At 37.4% G+C, this 16,539-nt stretch overlaps 1 protein-coding gene across 1 annotated transcript in view; it reads left to right on the top strand.

Annotated features, from left to right (window-relative positions):
• PLD5 (phospholipase D family member 5) overlaps positions 1 to 16,539 on the top strand; it is a 190,140-nt gene that overhangs the window by 112,603 nt on the left and 60,998 nt on the right. The window contains exons 3-4 of the mRNA XM_075708055.1: positions 6,804 to 6,972; positions 14,839 to 14,953. Of these exons, the coding sequence (XP_075564170.1) occupies positions 6,804 to 6,972; positions 14,839 to 14,953 (284 nt within the window). The remainder of the gene's footprint in view (positions 1 to 6,803; positions 6,973 to 14,838; positions 14,954 to 16,539) is intronic.

Genomic DNA, 16,539 nt, shown 5'->3' with positions numbered 1-16,539 from the left:
TGCCACAGCCACCTCCAGCAGGTGCATGTTAAATAGGATCAGGCCACTCACTCGACTGAAGAGGCATGTGTCTTCTGAGTCCAGTCACAGATGGTATTCATGGAATTTAGGCTGCTGGTTAGGAGATCTGTCAAACTGTTTGCAGTAGGTACAGGACAGCTTAACCAGCTCTAGCTGCATGTTACGTAGCAAATTATCTGCATGTCTTACATTTGTAATATAAAATGCTGTGGTCCTTTCTTGTGTCAGAGAGCCCTGGTGGCATCCACACTGGCCCAGGTGAGCAGTGTGACTGAGAAGTCACTGACTGACTGCTGTGATGACAAGCAGAAGCCCAGGGCCAGTATGTGCCTCCTTGGCTTGAGGCAACACGGCTAGAAGGAACGCTGCTTTGCTGCACCCTGTAGCCATAGCTCTATTTCATTATACGCTCCAACACAACAGTCTGGTAGTCCAATCTACATGCACACCATCAGCCCTGTTAAACCACTCCCCTTTTATCCCACTAGGTTGCAATTCACATGTCCAGGGACAGGGAAGTTAGGAAATCTGCTTTAGACCATCTAGTTAGACTTCCTGTACAATAGGTTTTTACATTTTTACCCTCATATCTCATGACTGGTTGCCAGATTCTGAATGTAAAGACAATCAAGAGATGAAGAATCTTCCTTCAAAACACAGATTGGTGCTATATGTGTCTCAAATTCCAGCACAGTTTGATTTCTTAAAATAGTAAGTGTTAATACGCTCATTGCATTTTTAGCATTGAGTGCATGGAATCACGTTGAAAATATGTATTTGTCAGGGAGGCACTGAGAGCAGCTTTTCAGTTTAGACATTGCACTAGTCTGCTCTATCACATACTCAGAAATATTCAGATAAAGCTCTGTACCCGGAGCCCAATGCTGCATGTCTGCAGAAAGATGTATTTAATACCATAAATCTGAACTTATCTGCATTCCCTGCAGAACTAATTCAAAAGTCTTAAGCCAAGCATTCAGCATCCCAAGATTTTGTCTCCGGAGATCAAAGTCTTCATGACTAAAATTCAAAAAGCAGACAAGTAAATGTCATCAAAGAGCTGTTGAAGTGTGCATCTACTCAGGCGCATGCACGTGTACAAATGCACATACATGTACCTCACCAGTTGAGATTGTCAGTGTTAGAGGACTGTTATAGAGCTTGTGATATTCTCAGTTAGATGCTAATGATCTAGGTGCTTTTGCATACTTGGTCTGGGTTCAAAGTCTATTTAAAATTCAATTTTACCTGCTCTCCATTTCAATTTTAACTGTTGTGTTCTGTCATGAATTTACTTTAATGATTCAAACATATTTTATTTAAAATTGAAATCAACAGTGTAAGTATGTGATAGCTAGCAGATTTTATAATTTCTCATACTGGAAGAATTAAATGTAATTAATTACAGAGTAAATATTACATATAATGCACAGTTTAATTTTTCTTTACTGGATATATCATGTAATTATCCAAATACACTGTATACCTTTTTGCTCTGGAGTATGATCTCAAGTAGAATTGTCATGCTTGATCTTCCAAATCCTTACCACTGATTGTAAGGGGAATATCCAAATATATCGATAAGTTGTGTCATACTTTCTCTTTTTTTTAGGACACTTCTTCTCTGAACCTGGAAAAGATAGTTTTGTTCTGCATGTGTTTGAAATAGTAATTATACTGTCTAGAAGGATATTTCTTAATCCCTTTCAGAAACAAGAGCTAGAGCTGTGGTTCTGCTGAGGTGCTAAAGAGAAGATGGTCTTGGCCAGCATGACAGCAGTAGATCTGAGGGAGAAGAGTGGTAGGAGTGATATGATGTAGAAGAAAGTGGAGGTCTTGAAGGTCATATGGTGAAAGCCTCAATTGAAAGCACTGGTCTGAGAAAGATGGTAGGTTTTGAATGGATATCAAGACTCTGGGTTTATAACAAAGGAGGAGCTGGAACTCTGTGAAAAGCCGTGGTCCTTTGGGGCAGGGGTTGGTGGTGCCAGGGCTTCTGGATTAAGAGAGTGGTCACAAGAGGGTATCTTTAACTAGGACCCTGGCGCAGGACTCATGCATCTTTCCTGCCTACCCTTACCTCCCCCCCTCTTATATTCCCCCCTTGTTCCCCTCCCTTGTCTGCAGTACATCAGCCTTATGACAAAGACAGCCTTTGCTCATCTTTCATTTCTTTATTGTCTCACGCAAATCATTGCAGTGTTTTCTTATCATGGTTCTTCCCTTTAATGGTGAGTAAACTCAGATGTTGCAGACATTCCAGTGCGTATGACCTGAATTTTCTTTAGTTTTGAACTATCAAAAAAACTTTCTTTTTCTACTTGTGTAATCATTACAGCTAAGCTTTTCAACAGAGCAAGCTATAAATTTTTGCCAATAACCCCAAGTTTATTCAAGGGACAGACATATAGACTCTGCCTATTTTTACTGCCCTAGCCCTCTTTCTATTCTAATTAACTGAGATGCTAAATCAAGAGTATTTCTCTTTCCTTTAGAGGAAAAAATTGCTGTGAGATCAGAAACAAACCTTCTCGCTTTCTGACCAAAGAACTGTCAAAGATGAAGAAGAATCCTTAGCCTGGGACAGAATTCGCTTGAAATTACTAAATGCAAGTCATGTAGCTGAGCTCAGAAGAGTCTTATTATTGAGGTCAAGGTCTATTCTTTGGTGGGCATTAAATACCATTACACTGCTTACCACATTTCTGTTAGCTTGGAGGAGCTTGAATCTCTGCTCTGACCCTTGTCTCTCTCTATAACTTCACAGAAATCATGTAACATTACTTTCATGTTTCTCAGTCTGTGTGAGGTAGGTTTGAGAATATTCAGCTATATAACTGAAGAGGCTAGCCTATGTTGGCATTAATCAGATTAAATACTTAAAGCACCAAGAAATCAGGGAAGGACATCTCATCCAACAGGTGTAAGGTTATCTGCTAATGATTTTGGGCACAGGAAAAGTGTTTTAATCACCATGTTACATTTGTTCTGTTTAGCTCTGTTAATTTATTCTGCAAAAATGGCATATTATGTCACCACGTCTGATCTTCCTGAAGGTGTGTGAATGACCTTCTCTCCTGGAAGTTTTTGTTATACCATATTTTTAAAACCTCTTTGTGGGTCATATTGGAACAAAAATGAGAGCTAAATTTAGCTTTTCTTGATGGAATTGGGGCTTGCAAACTCAAACCTTTGCGCAGAAGTTTTAACAAAACTCTTCTGGTCTAAGCACTGGAACTTTGCTATTGTGCCAAAGGAAAAGGGAAGATTATGAAGGCAAAATCACTTAGTTTAGAAACTTGGTGGTTGACTTTTTTTTAACTTCTGAGCTTGGTGTTGAGTTTTATGAGTGGGTAGGGGAATATATGGGGGGGTTGGCAGAACCAGTTCAATATTTAAAGGGAAGTCTAAACTCTGAAAACCACATTTTAACTAGTGCCCTAGCTAGGTGAAACATCTTTGCTAAAGAACACGAAGTACTTACTATTTGGTTAAACAAAAGACTAGGAAATATATTAACAGATAATATCTGTTCTGAATAACGGTTTCACTAACTGGAATGCATTTGGCTTCTATTACATAATCAAACCCAAATTATAAAATGGCAGGAGCTGCGTAGTCACATACCTTGTTTAGTGCTAGTGCTGTAGCCTGCTGAATGGTATGCAGACTGAAAAGCTGGGAGCTGCTCTCCTAGTGAAGATCAAGTTGAGCCCAATAGTCAGGACAAACTTCCTTACCAAGAGGCACTTTGTCCCTGACAAGGGCCCTTTTAAGAGGGAGGTGCATTTCATTTTGCCCAGCAAATTTGCCTTGCTACTTTCTTTGAATAAATAAATGTTTTAAACCTGTGGAATAGGAGTAAGAGCCCAAGTTTTTGCATATCTTGGCGGTATCCGTACCCAAAAATGTATCTATAGAGCAATGACCCATGTCTGCAGCTCTTCCTGCATTAGACTTTAAGGTATAGCTTCCAGTGACTTCTGGAATCTGGGTTTATAATATATAGTTACAGCATTTTCCCCTACTTTGGACTTAAATAATGAGAAGTCAATGCATCAAAAATAAGCATGTATGTGTTTGGCTGGATCAGAGCCCTAATCTCAAATACAACATGCTAAGCTTCTTGGACTTGGAGATATTGGAGCTATCCAAAATCTGACTGGACAAGGTCAATAACAAGCAACCTGCCATTATTGACCCTGTTTTGACAAGTGGGGTTGAGCTACATGATCTCCAGATCATCTTGGCCCTTCTGTGACTCTGTGACAGTGTTACCTTTTTTACAGCTTTCAACTTGCCAAAGACAGAGTTAGGAAGAATGGAAGTTAAGCTAATGCTTTCCAGTGAGACAGCGGTTCAGTATAGCCCATGGGAAACACTACTACAAGTCACTGGAAGTGACCATGACAGATTCAATCCTATCAGTTATTTTGTGGGCTCCTGTATATTCATTTGCATAGGTTCAACCGGAAAACACTGTGTATGTCAGGCAATGTTTCTAATGTTGAGAAATTTTGATCACATCTTGTGTTAAGGGAGTCATATGCACTTCCAAATTCTAGCTAAATCAGAACCACATTTGACAGATTTTTTTTTTTAATAATTGTTTGATATGAAGAATGTCTTTGGGGAATACTCAAAATATTCAAAATAACCGTCTCCTGTATCTACGTGTGATTGGGTAGGGGATGGAAGAGGCTGGAAAGACATAGATTCATTTCTCATCTTTGCCACTGGATTGTTGGGGGGGGGGGGGGAGGGGTGTTTATGCCCTTGTAGAGATCACTTTCTCCTGTGCTTCCATTTCTTACTCTTTGAAGGTGGCCATCCTACAGCTCTCTAAAAAAAGCTCTGGGAACATGGACATTGCTAAGAGCCCCAATACGATTAGTAATGTTAACTATTGAAAAAGAATTAACCAGGCTTTCAAGGGATCTAACAAAAGTTTTATTAAGTTCTGTAACAGGATTAGATGCAGCAGAAATAAGTCTAAACCCCTGAGTGTTAGAGTAAAATAGTTTCTTTTTAAAAGTATGGCATTGCTAATAGACTAATAGGGGTGCTAAATTTTGGGGGCGCTAGTTATTTTGAAAAGTTTGTAAACAAGGTAGGTAGAATGTTTTAGAATAAAGTATACTTTGAAGACATTAAAAAATCAAGTTGTGTTTTTAACCTTTTATGGTCAATTTACTGATGTTACAACTCTTACTGTAATGCAGTTAAGTTTAATGTTAATCGGTAGAATAGTGTGTTCAAAATTTGTTGTGGAGAACGTCATCAGTAATTGCAGCTTAGTGATATGTATGTTGTTTGACAGATTTTAGGGGATAAGAGAACATATTTGAATGTTTAATGAAAGGAAGAGTTGTGCCTGTTCTGGTTTTGGGGGGAATTTTTGGCCGGCCAGGAGGCTAAGAATGTGATAATTACCACAGGTTTACTTTATCACAATTCTTCTTGGTTTTCTTTACACTGTTAAACAGTACTAATCATCAGTCTTTTAATGGGTTAACTTCACAAATATACTTGATATTCTGAAATAGCTGTAAAAGTCTCCATGTGACCCTGTAGGATGAACTGAATTAATAGAAGATACTGAACTAATCTGTTTTTCTAACAGTCAAGAAGCATACAATTCTTGTTTACTCTAGAGGTTTGTATTAATGGTTTACTTACAAAAAGTTTACAAATTGTATTCATATTGCTGGAGTTGATAATTAATGCTATGAATAAGTAAAGAAACACTCTGGAAATACTTGATGTACTTGGATACAATGAAAGGGAGTATTCTCCAAGTCCCTACTCCGGCTTTCATAAATCTGGTTTGTATGATTCACAGTAAAAGCGGCAGATGTTGAGAGCACTTATAAAAGTGCCACCTGGATAAGTTGAAAATTTTATCTGTTTACCTAAAGACAGGACTGGGAAACTTGTTTGACTTGCATTTATTTCTAAGATTCCTGTAGCGAGTGTAGAGAGGAGCTTTACCTGCTGCAATTTAAGGAAATCTAGCAGTGAGGCAGTATGCTGAATGAAACGCATCATTTCCCTGAAGCAGAGGAGCATATTTTGAACTGTCAGTTTACTATGATGTTTGTTTAGCTTCTTGGATCCATGTGAAGGTATGTAATGTAATTTGCAACCATTCTGAATAATGTAGACAATAAGATCAAGGAGCCTTCCAAAAAGAACAGGAAATTAAAAGGGCATAATTCTTCTTTTCTTAACCACTGGATCCCAGTTAGAGCCTTAGACAGGTAAACAAAAGCAGAAAAATTAGATAGCTTAGAGCAGTTTGGAAAGAGAGAATTCATCTATAGGGACTGCAGTGTAATAAAATGTCAGCTGTAAAAGCAGACCTAAGACAATGCCAGGGAGTATTGCTTAGAGAGAAGAAGAAATTAAATGCAAAGATGAGAGTGGCAAAGCAAGAAGAGATTGTTTCATTCTTCCCATCCTCACCTTAAGGACTGATTCCCACTTACTGTGTTATAAGAAGTAAGCTTTTCCATGTTTAAGCTAATTTTGCAGAGCTTCAAAGGCTTAATTGGCTTTGCTGCATTAACAGTAGGTCATTTCCGCATTTTATTGGTTTAGGAAGTGCGAACCATGACAGTCAGCAACTTCAGAGTGAGTTGCAGGGTGGCACACTGCTGAGAGCCTCTGGGAGCAGATGTTGAACCACAGGCCCAAAACCTGACATTCTTTACAATTTGGAACTTTTTTAATAAAGAAAAGTGCCTTTGTTAAGTGGTTATTTTTTCCTTATCTATTCTCAGGGTTGCTCTTGTGGAAAATATTCCTGAAGGGATCAACTATTCAGACAGTGCACCATCCCATTTGTCTCTTTTCCAAGGCTGGATGAATTTGCTTAATATGGCTGAAAAGTCTGTTGACATAGTATCTTCCCAGTGGGACCTCAATCACAGTCATCCATCAGCATGCCAGGTATGTTCTAGCCTAACAAAAGGGTGAGACTTTAACAATCTGTTCTTGTTGTTTCACTATTAATTTTTTAGAACTACAGCTCTTCCCTGTAGCAGACCTATTTGTTTGGGTAGCCTAAACCCACATTTTCTTATGGGGATTTTCCTGCCAATACAGTAGTTTTCTGAGAGTGGTGGCACGCTTGGACTAGATAACACATCCAACACATATTCATATCACTTCCATCTTAGGGAAAGATGTCATTGTGTAACCTTAAGAAACCTGCAAAATTGTACCTATATTAACACATCTGTAATTTGGGGATATCCATAAATCTATATACTTATTTTCTGTTTGGTGCAACTGATGAAGTAAAAGAGCAAGCATGTGGATTAATTCTGCAGCCAAATAGATGGATAGAATTACACTTATAAAGAACAATGTAGTATCAGATGATTTCTCATACCTTTTCAAAATGAATCTTGGGAGGCAGTGGTGTTCAAGACTTTTGCAATTAAGAGCAATAGGAAAAATCATAAATCATAGTGAATGAGACAGAGATGCATTACAATGATGCTGTGCCAACAAACACTTTATTCTTGAGAGCAATCCTCTTAGAAATATGGTAAGGGCAGGTTTCCACTTAGTATCACTTGTGAAACAAAGATATCAAAGAATTGATAGGCTGAGTGTATCTCCTCTTTTCCACCAAATGGATTCTTTGCTGAAAGAAGATCCTCAGCTGACATGAAAAAGGGTTAAAATAACAGCGGGTAACTGTAAGGAATCAACTCTATTATACTATGTCATAAACTTTTCACTTTCCTCTATAGTTCTGCTGATGCTGTGCAGTAAAAAAATGGCTTTTGGTAGATGATAGACAAAGACTGGTATTCCGAGCAACTAACGATAGTACTGGAAATAGCCTGTGTTTTCAAGCCATGAACTGGATTCTACTTCTTTTGAAAGAGGCTATAGCCTAGTTGAACAGCATACATTAACTTTTCTTCAGAATAAATCTGCTGCATGTCCATTTAAAAGAGTGAAAATCTGAGGTGAGCAGCCAAATGGAAAATGTAGTGCAAACCCTTCCTTTTAGAATGCTTATAAATATTGGAATATGGTTTGTGAATAAATCTATTGAGTATCAAAATATTGAGATTTTTCACAATGTAATTATGCAGCTAAACTTCATTGAAATTTATTGCCTATGAAACTTCAAACCCATGTACTGTCATTCAAGCAGATGAATTCAAAGAGATAGTGCCTTAGATGTTTTTAGGATGCACATGAATTGGTATGTGCATGAATCTTTTAAAAATGTTTTGTCTGCAAAAAATTCAACATGTCATTTGCTTCAAAACCAGCAGAGCCTAACAAATCCCAAACAGAGGACAAAAATTGCAGACTGGAAATTGGGATTTCAGTAGTTAAGCATCAAATACATTCACTGTTCCACATTCTCATGCAAAGTAAAAACTGTAAGATATTGCTGAATGTCAGAGCAGGGAAAAGACAGAGACATGCAAGAAGTGGATTTGCCCTTTCAATCCTCAAATGCACTGTTAAAGCCAGAAAAATGAAACATTTTTCATACTATTCTATTCTAGTTATCTATTTCTGCCTGCTAGTAGTCTTACAAAAGTGAGTAATTACTTCTGTTTAAAGGCAATTAATATTCCAGTCATTTCCTCATTTGTACAGCAGTGTGGGCTGAACAGCTGATAGATCTTTCTGGCAAGCTTGTCTATTCATCCTAAAACACTGTACTGTTATTGGCCAGTCTAATTGCTAAAGAAATTGCCAAGAGGCAGCGTTTCTTAGCAAATTGCTGCCCCAGAAAATGTACACAAAGCTTAGTGCGTGAAAGGGAGGGGAGAAAACTTGTATCATTACATATGCTTTCTCCCCTTGTAGAATGAAAGTGAAATTTCAGAGGAGCTTCAATAATTGTAATCTAGTAATTTTCTGAAGTATAAGTTGAATGTCCTCAAGTCTTTACAATTTGACTTCAGGGATATTTGCCCCAAAATAGCACAAGCATTATGAAAGGTAAGGGGGTGAGATGCAAGACTTCCAGGTAGTATGGGGTGCTTAGTAAGTTCCTGTTGTTCCTTGAATGGCTCTTGTTTTATCAGAAACTAAGGACATAACCATTTTCCATATGGACCACGTCCTGCTCTATAACTATTTCCACTTTATGAATATTCAAGGCATATTGCAAAGCAAGGTTCTCTACAACAGCACTTCAACAGATGTGGATTTTTGAAGGAGAAAAGCTGAGTAGGCTAGATTGCTTTTTCTTAATTACAAGATTTAGCTCTGTTCTCTGTATATGTGTTTATGTAGTTACATACACACATGCATACTTATATATACACACACATATGTTTGATATACATATTGAAAGATACAGCAGCAAATTCTGAAATTTTATATACACACATACATGTATATATATGCCCAATATACATATCATCCATATATATACATGTTGTCCATTTTGCCCAAATGTATATTGGACATACATATATATATGCATGCACATATGTATATAAAATTGCAGAATCTCCTGCTGTATTTTTCTTCATTTTTGTTTGTGGGTATGTTACCTAGTGTCCTTGACAGTTGCCTGTCCATGTTTTGTTGTTATAAATCTAAATAAACAGTCATTGCCGACTGAGCTGTCCAGGTCACAACTGCTGTGCTCAGCCATCTGAGTTCATGGGTCTTGTTAAATTGGAGTCTTCAAATGCAAATACGTGATGCTACAATGTTGTGTGTGCTTCCACAGCTTAGGCGGTGAAGTAAACAAACATTTGTTTAGCAAAATACTGAGTAGGCTTTCTACACTTGCTTTTCTCATTCAGAAGAACACCATGTGTTTTGGCGACTTAGTGATGTCATCTGTGTGCATTTTCAAGATCGCAGGGTAGCTGTCATACAGAGGCTTTGAGATTTTTGTGGAATGTGAACGTGTGACTTCTGCTGTGGCAATCTGATGTTTAGAGGTATCAGAGGACAATGAAAACAATATTTGAGGATAGCTTTTAATTCATTTGCAGTGAAGGGAGAGGTGAACGTAAGATTATGCCAATTTCATGATTTTCACAGTTCTGCCTCATTTCATGTTTAGAAACTTTGATTTACAGTGACCTTTTATAGTTCCAGCAATTCCTTCCTCACAAATTTCATTTTACGTTTAACAAATAAGAATTAATGCCATCATGGTTTATTGGTAAAGCCCTACTTATGGCACAGAAATCAGCTACAATCAGCAGTGTATTTTCTTTTCTGTAAGCATATCTTTACACAAACATCTCTTCTCTTCAGGTGGTGGCATTTCCCTGATGCAGCTCTTACAGACTGAAGCATAGACAAGAAATAAAAGAGAGTTTTCAAAGTGAAAGCATTTTTTTAAATCTAACTGAAATTCCAAAAATTTACATTCTCTCCCTTTTCATTAGCTATTTTGCCAGAAGAATTTGAGGAGAGCATTTGAGTTTCTCTGTCTGCATATATGGCAGAAGTTAAATTTAGGGTTTCTTGATTTATTTGCTTTATTGGTTTCTGCCAGCATACTATGATTTTTTGTGAGGTTTTATAGATATACCCAAAGGCTTGATCATAGGACAACTTTTAAAAATATTAGTAGAATTATATAGAATAAATCCAGAAGAAAATTCTGGAAGTAACCGGTTTTATTTCTGTGGAAAGAAAAAGCTAAGCATTGTCTAAACTATAGGAATCTAAGTTAATGAAGAGGGCAATAATTCAGTTTTAGAGTACTTCAATAAATACAGCATTTTTACGTTCATATCCCCCCTATTTTATTTTTAATGAGGAACGCATGCTGATAAAGACAACAGCAGACAAGGGAAATCAGCCAGGCTATAATCAGTCTCCCTAATGACTGCTAAGAAATTGCTCTGGGGGCAATTTCAGGGCCTTTTGGTAAGATAACTGTCTGGGGTTTTTTGGGGTGGGTTTTTTGTTTTTTTTTAATTCACTGGGTGGCTGTGGCAGGTACATTTGGGATTGATGTTTCAGATGTATGGTAGTTTAAAGCTACCATGAGACTGTCAGTTTGTTCATATGATACATACTTTTTACATCCTCTTTTGTCACTTTCAGTAAGTTTTTTTAAAACAGACCAGTGAAAAGTGTAAGAGTATGTTTTATCAGGATAAGCAGATTTCTAGTGGTATTGTTTGTTAAAATGCAGATATGGTATAAGGTAGCACACTGCAGTTTCATAGCACTTGGCTGCTACTATTTTTCAGTCCTCACAGGCTGAGTATATAGAAATGATTGCGATCGCTGTCACGTTGTCGCACAGCAGCCTGGTATTGTCTTGCAAAGGGAATGTGGTCTGAATGACAGCATGAGGGTTTGCATTCAACAGAAGCATTTCAAATGTGTTGACAGCAGTGACAAAACTCTTCAGACCTTCTGTCCTGTCTTTTTCTTTTTCATAGAACAAAACAGTAAAATTGCAAGCAAACATGTCAGAAAATACAGAAACTGAGTTTCAAATTAATATTAATGGGGAAGAAGTCCAGGTTCTTTAACAAGAAAGAATTTCTAGTACCCTACTTTACCATAGTACGTACAGATTTTTAAAAAAAAGTTGTGAATTTTTCATAGTTGTTTAGTGTGTCCAGACTAAGCCTTGGTGAGCGTATGAATGCCTGCTGAGAGATGATGCAGTGAGAGAAGAGACGGTGGAATTCTTTCTGGTTGTGGCACCGGGTGGTGGGTTTTTGTGTACCTTTATAAACTTGCATATTTGTGGTGAGTGCACTCCCGGTCTTAACCATTGCTACTTAAAGATGCTTTAAATGTTTTATCAATTTGAGGTTTCACCATAATTGGACAAAAAAGGATATTATAAATGCATGGCTTGTGGTGTCCCTGATGGGAAAAGAGATGTATTTTCAGAGGTGTCTTCATTGGAATGCAGGGCTGCACTCCAAGTGATCTATTCACCCATAGGATGGGCTGTTCAGCTGGCAGCGTGGCCTGTAAGAGACAGCCATGCGGTCCATCGAGGATGCTGTCTTGGTCACATCAGGGCATACTAAGATCAGGTAAAACTCAGGAAAAACTGCCATGTTCTTTTTTGTCCAAACTAAAATTAATACAGAAAGTCCAGGCTTGTTTATCAAAGCTTTTGTAAATCGTATGTAAATAAAATCTTGTGCAGGTAGAAGTGGCAATAATGTCTAAAAATAATTACCTTGGGGAAAAAAATGTAAAGAGCCATCCCCTGAAACAAATTATTTTATCAGCTTTAGATGTTAACTTTCTAAGCGTTTCTGTAGTAGAACAGTTAACGCATTAATTATATTGATAATGTGAATCACTTTCCATCAAATTTATGAATGCTTTTTCCATGTTTATTTTTGTGTGCTACAGCTTTCTGCTATGCTTCTAGTCAAAATCATTTTTTACAGATAATGAAAACAAAACCAATGTGCCTCTGTTTGTCCTTCTACCTAGTAAATTAAATCAACACACAGAACCTTTCTGGACAGCATTTTCTACATATATAAAAAAATATATATATTTAATTAATTTATGTTATACAAGCCTTTTAGTCCTTAATTTTCCCTGCTCACTTTTTGCAGAGATAAAACCAAAGAAACTCAAAACTGGTGGTGTCTCCAGGTGGGGAACCCAGAAAAAGTGTGGCCAACAGGTGCCTGAGCTCTGACATGTCAGGAGCCTGTCACCCCAGGGGAGCTGGGGGACAGGGCAGGGCATGGGCTGGGAACTCAGCAAACAACAGCGCAGTGACTGCGGGCCCTAGATTTGTCTGGAGTTTAGCAGTGCCAGTCTGCAGCAATTGTGGGAGAGACCTTCTTGGGGGGACCAGGGCACCCAGAAATACCGGTCAGCGCCACTCTGCTCCCCCAGGATCACGATGGAGCTGCTGCATAACTCTGTATGCAGCATCCATCCCATCCATGCCATTACCTCATTAATTCTTACCCCTGGTAACATCTGCCCCCCTTCTCCTTAAAAAAACAAAAACAAACAAAAACGAAAACACCACTGATGTGAGATTTAAGGATCCTTTTAGCTTCATGATGAATGGGAGGCAAAGACACTCCTTGACTTGCACAGCGACTCACTGAGGGCTTCTGGGTGTGGGAGGTAAATCATGGGTGTTATTTCTTACATATGAGACCACCTAGTCACCTCAAGAAATGCTGAATCTGAGTATAAGAATAATTTTGAGCTTCATGCAAAGCATGTTTTTGTTTTCCTGTTCTATTAGCTATGGTCTAATGCTTTCATTATGGCAGTACCTTGTTGGCTACTAAGTTCCTGTGAGCCCTAGGATAAGCAGGGAGCTATGCTGTGGATTTGAGCAAGCAAGCAGGCATATATTACAAAAGTAAAACATAAACAGTAGTTCTGTGTTTCCATTGCAGCCTCTGGCTGCTCTGTAATTTTGAGAAAGCTGGTTTTTAGGAGGGTGGGTATTCTTATTTTGCCACAGATATTCAAAATAAATGAATGTTAAAAAAATAGGTCTGTACTGTAGACAGGGTGAAGAGCTACTTTCTGTGACTGCTTAATGCTTAAGTCCCAGCAAGGCTCAAAGTGTCAATCTGTGCAGGCAATTACAGGGCAAAGGGTGGCTCTCCACTGTCTGCCGCTTCTGGGTGCAATGGAGGAGGTCGTCTGACTATGTTTTGGTAGTCCATGCTCTCAGATTGCATCATCCCAAACTGCTTTTGCATCAGCCATTTATGTAGAAGAGAAAGATCCTTTAAAGACATTTAGAGTAACAGTTTGTACAGAGAATTGTCTAACATGGTTCTGTAGAAAGCTTTATCTTCTACCTGTTTGTTTGAAAGTTGATATGACTGTTGCTTTTTTGTTTCAGCTTTACCTTTGGGCCGGCATTATATTGAATCTAAAGTGAGCTGTGTAGGTAGGGCAGGCACTTTGTTAGCTGATTAAACCCAAAGTTTTTGTGTATTTGACTACTAAATGTAACTGATTTGACTACTAAATGTAACTGATGTCTGCAGTAGTAAGCTAGAATGGCAGTAAGGAAACGGGCTGTAACTGTGGTTGTAGTAACACAGCACAGTAGTGGTACATAGGATGTTTTATTCTTGACATCATGTAGTTAGGTGCTTCTAACTAACTTCTTTAAGTTAAAATATTGAATCTAAAAATTAAACATTTACTATGCAATCGGAAGGTCTACTTTGTTTCTTGGATGTGGAAAAATGCAGTGATTTAAAATTTTATTTTTCATATAAAACAAATATCTTTATTTCTGTTTTAACAAATACCTAGTTCAGTGTGAGATTCCCTTTTTTTGTTCTGTGTTAGAAATAGGGCTTAAATAATAAAGTTATAACAGTGTAAAAAGGAATAGCATTATTGTTTTCCTTCCTGGTATAGCTCATCTAAAGATGAGCATGCGACCACTTGAAAATGTCTTGTACTATGGTTAGAACCACTTACAAAAAATCATTCAATACCAAATAAGTGTAATCAACTCTTTTCCTTGTACTTTTTATCCTGATTTAACAGAATGTAATTATTTAGAAGAAAGTCAATGTAAAAGTATGTTTATGCAGCATAAAAAAAAATGGACACTTCATTCTGTGTGTCACCTGTCATCAATAGTATTGCACAGGCTGGGAAAAGGAAAAAGCAAGTTTGGCCTTCAAAATGGTATCTATCAAAAAAAAAGCCAAGTTGCTAACCTTTATCATAGATTTAACCATATCTAAGAACATATTTACTCAGCAGTTGTGCAATATATTTTTGTTTTAACATACGTCTTTAATTTGTTGATACGCTGTTTGAACAATTCTGTGTCTTACATCTTCTGCTTTCCTTTAATGTTCTTCCCAGGGTCAGCGTCTTTTTGAGAAATTGCTTGAACTGGCATCCCGAAATATTGAGATAAAACTAGTGAGTGATATACTGCCTATGGAATCAAAGGTATTAAACGACTTGAAAACAAAGGGTAAGACCAAGGTCTTTATGTTGTTATACTATTAACTGCTATTAACATAATGTTCCCTTTACTTAAAATGCAGACTCAGATGATGTGTGAAATGCACAGTGTTGGTTTAGCACTGGTACCCTATAATCCTTCAGCTTTCTCTGGTTCATAGTTATCAAAAATCTGAAACTCTGTTACTGTAGTTGAGGTAGATGTTTGCAGTTTACAAGAGGTCAAAAAGGTGATGCAGTGATTAGATAGATGTTTGAACTCATTATAGCCATTCTAATGGTAGGCAACGTAACCTGAGAGACTGCTGTCATACCTTGTGGGACAAGATAGTTTCCTCTTTTCAGCAGTGGCAAAATAAATTAATAAAACAACATGTTTATGGTACTGATGATTCTGAAGCACTGGAAAATAGACCATCAGACAGATTTAGCCAAGGTTTTCTGTGCTACGTGTGTTTCTTAGGTGCCTGCTTTCCTAATCATTGTTTTGAGGCTTAAAATCCCTGTAGAAAGAGGGATTGCACACTGGCACCTCATGACTAAACTTGCTTATGTAAAATTGTGTGGAAAAATAACAAAGAGAGTTTAAGAAATGCTGAAAGAAATTAGAATCTCTTAGGAGTTATAACAACCTCACACACACTTCTCCTGAATCATAATATGCTAATTATCTCTATAACCTGATAAAAGTATGATTTTAAGGGTAAGACACATTTTTCAAAGGGCAAAAGCAACCTATATATTTTGATGGTGATCATTTTTGATACAGATTACTACATGGATCACAAAGGGAACTCTACAAAGTGAATTAAGCAATGCACTTAGTATGTGTAGTGGCACCCTAACATAACATGTCTGTTTATGGTAAAGAATAAAGAACACCCTTTCCCAACAAAAATCAATCTTTATTTGTTTAAATTCCTTGTAATCTCCTGACTAGGCAAGTAAAAGAAAATTACTAATGGAAGTCCTGGTCCCTTAAAGAGATCATCTTTTGATCAAGACTGACATGTTATTTAAATGTAATAACTACAGAGACTTCGCATTTCACAACACTGCCTATTCCAGGGCTTTGATTATTTCTGTTATGTAACCAAAAGTGATATCGATCCTTTGATAACCAGTAAGAATACATCAGCTTTGTCAGACATCTGTGAAGTAAGGAATTATCTTTTTCTGATGTGTTGAAATATAAATAGGGGTTTTAATATCCATAGAATCATAGAATCATGTCAGTGAAACTGCCTTTGAAAAAGTGGTTTCTTTTCCCTGTGATTCTAGTGTCCCAAGTTCCTACCAGTCACAGGAGATGAGAGGTAGGGCTTGTACATTTATATTGATGCACCTGGAAATAGATACTTTAGCTATCATTTATTGAGAATATCAAATATCAAAACCTATCATCTCTAAAAAAAAGATGAGCAAAAATTTTAGCTAGAAAAGGGAGTGGTGTTTGTCATTAACACTTCCTTCAGTTTATGTGGGAATTAATCAGACCTGTGAGCTTTTTGAACAAACAAACAGAACATAAGCTTTTACAATTTTACTAGCTTCAGTTTCCCTTATGCCTTGTTCAGATTTCTAAGATGGGAAATT

The sequence above is a fragment of the Pelecanus crispus genome, chromosome 3 (genome assembly GCF_030463565.1).
Source record: "Pelecanus crispus isolate bPelCri1 chromosome 3, bPelCri1.pri, whole genome shotgun sequence".
NCBI lineage: Eukaryota > Metazoa > Chordata > Aves > Pelecaniformes > Pelecanidae > Pelecanus > Pelecanus crispus.
This window is presented reverse-complemented; position numbering and strand designations above follow the sequence as displayed.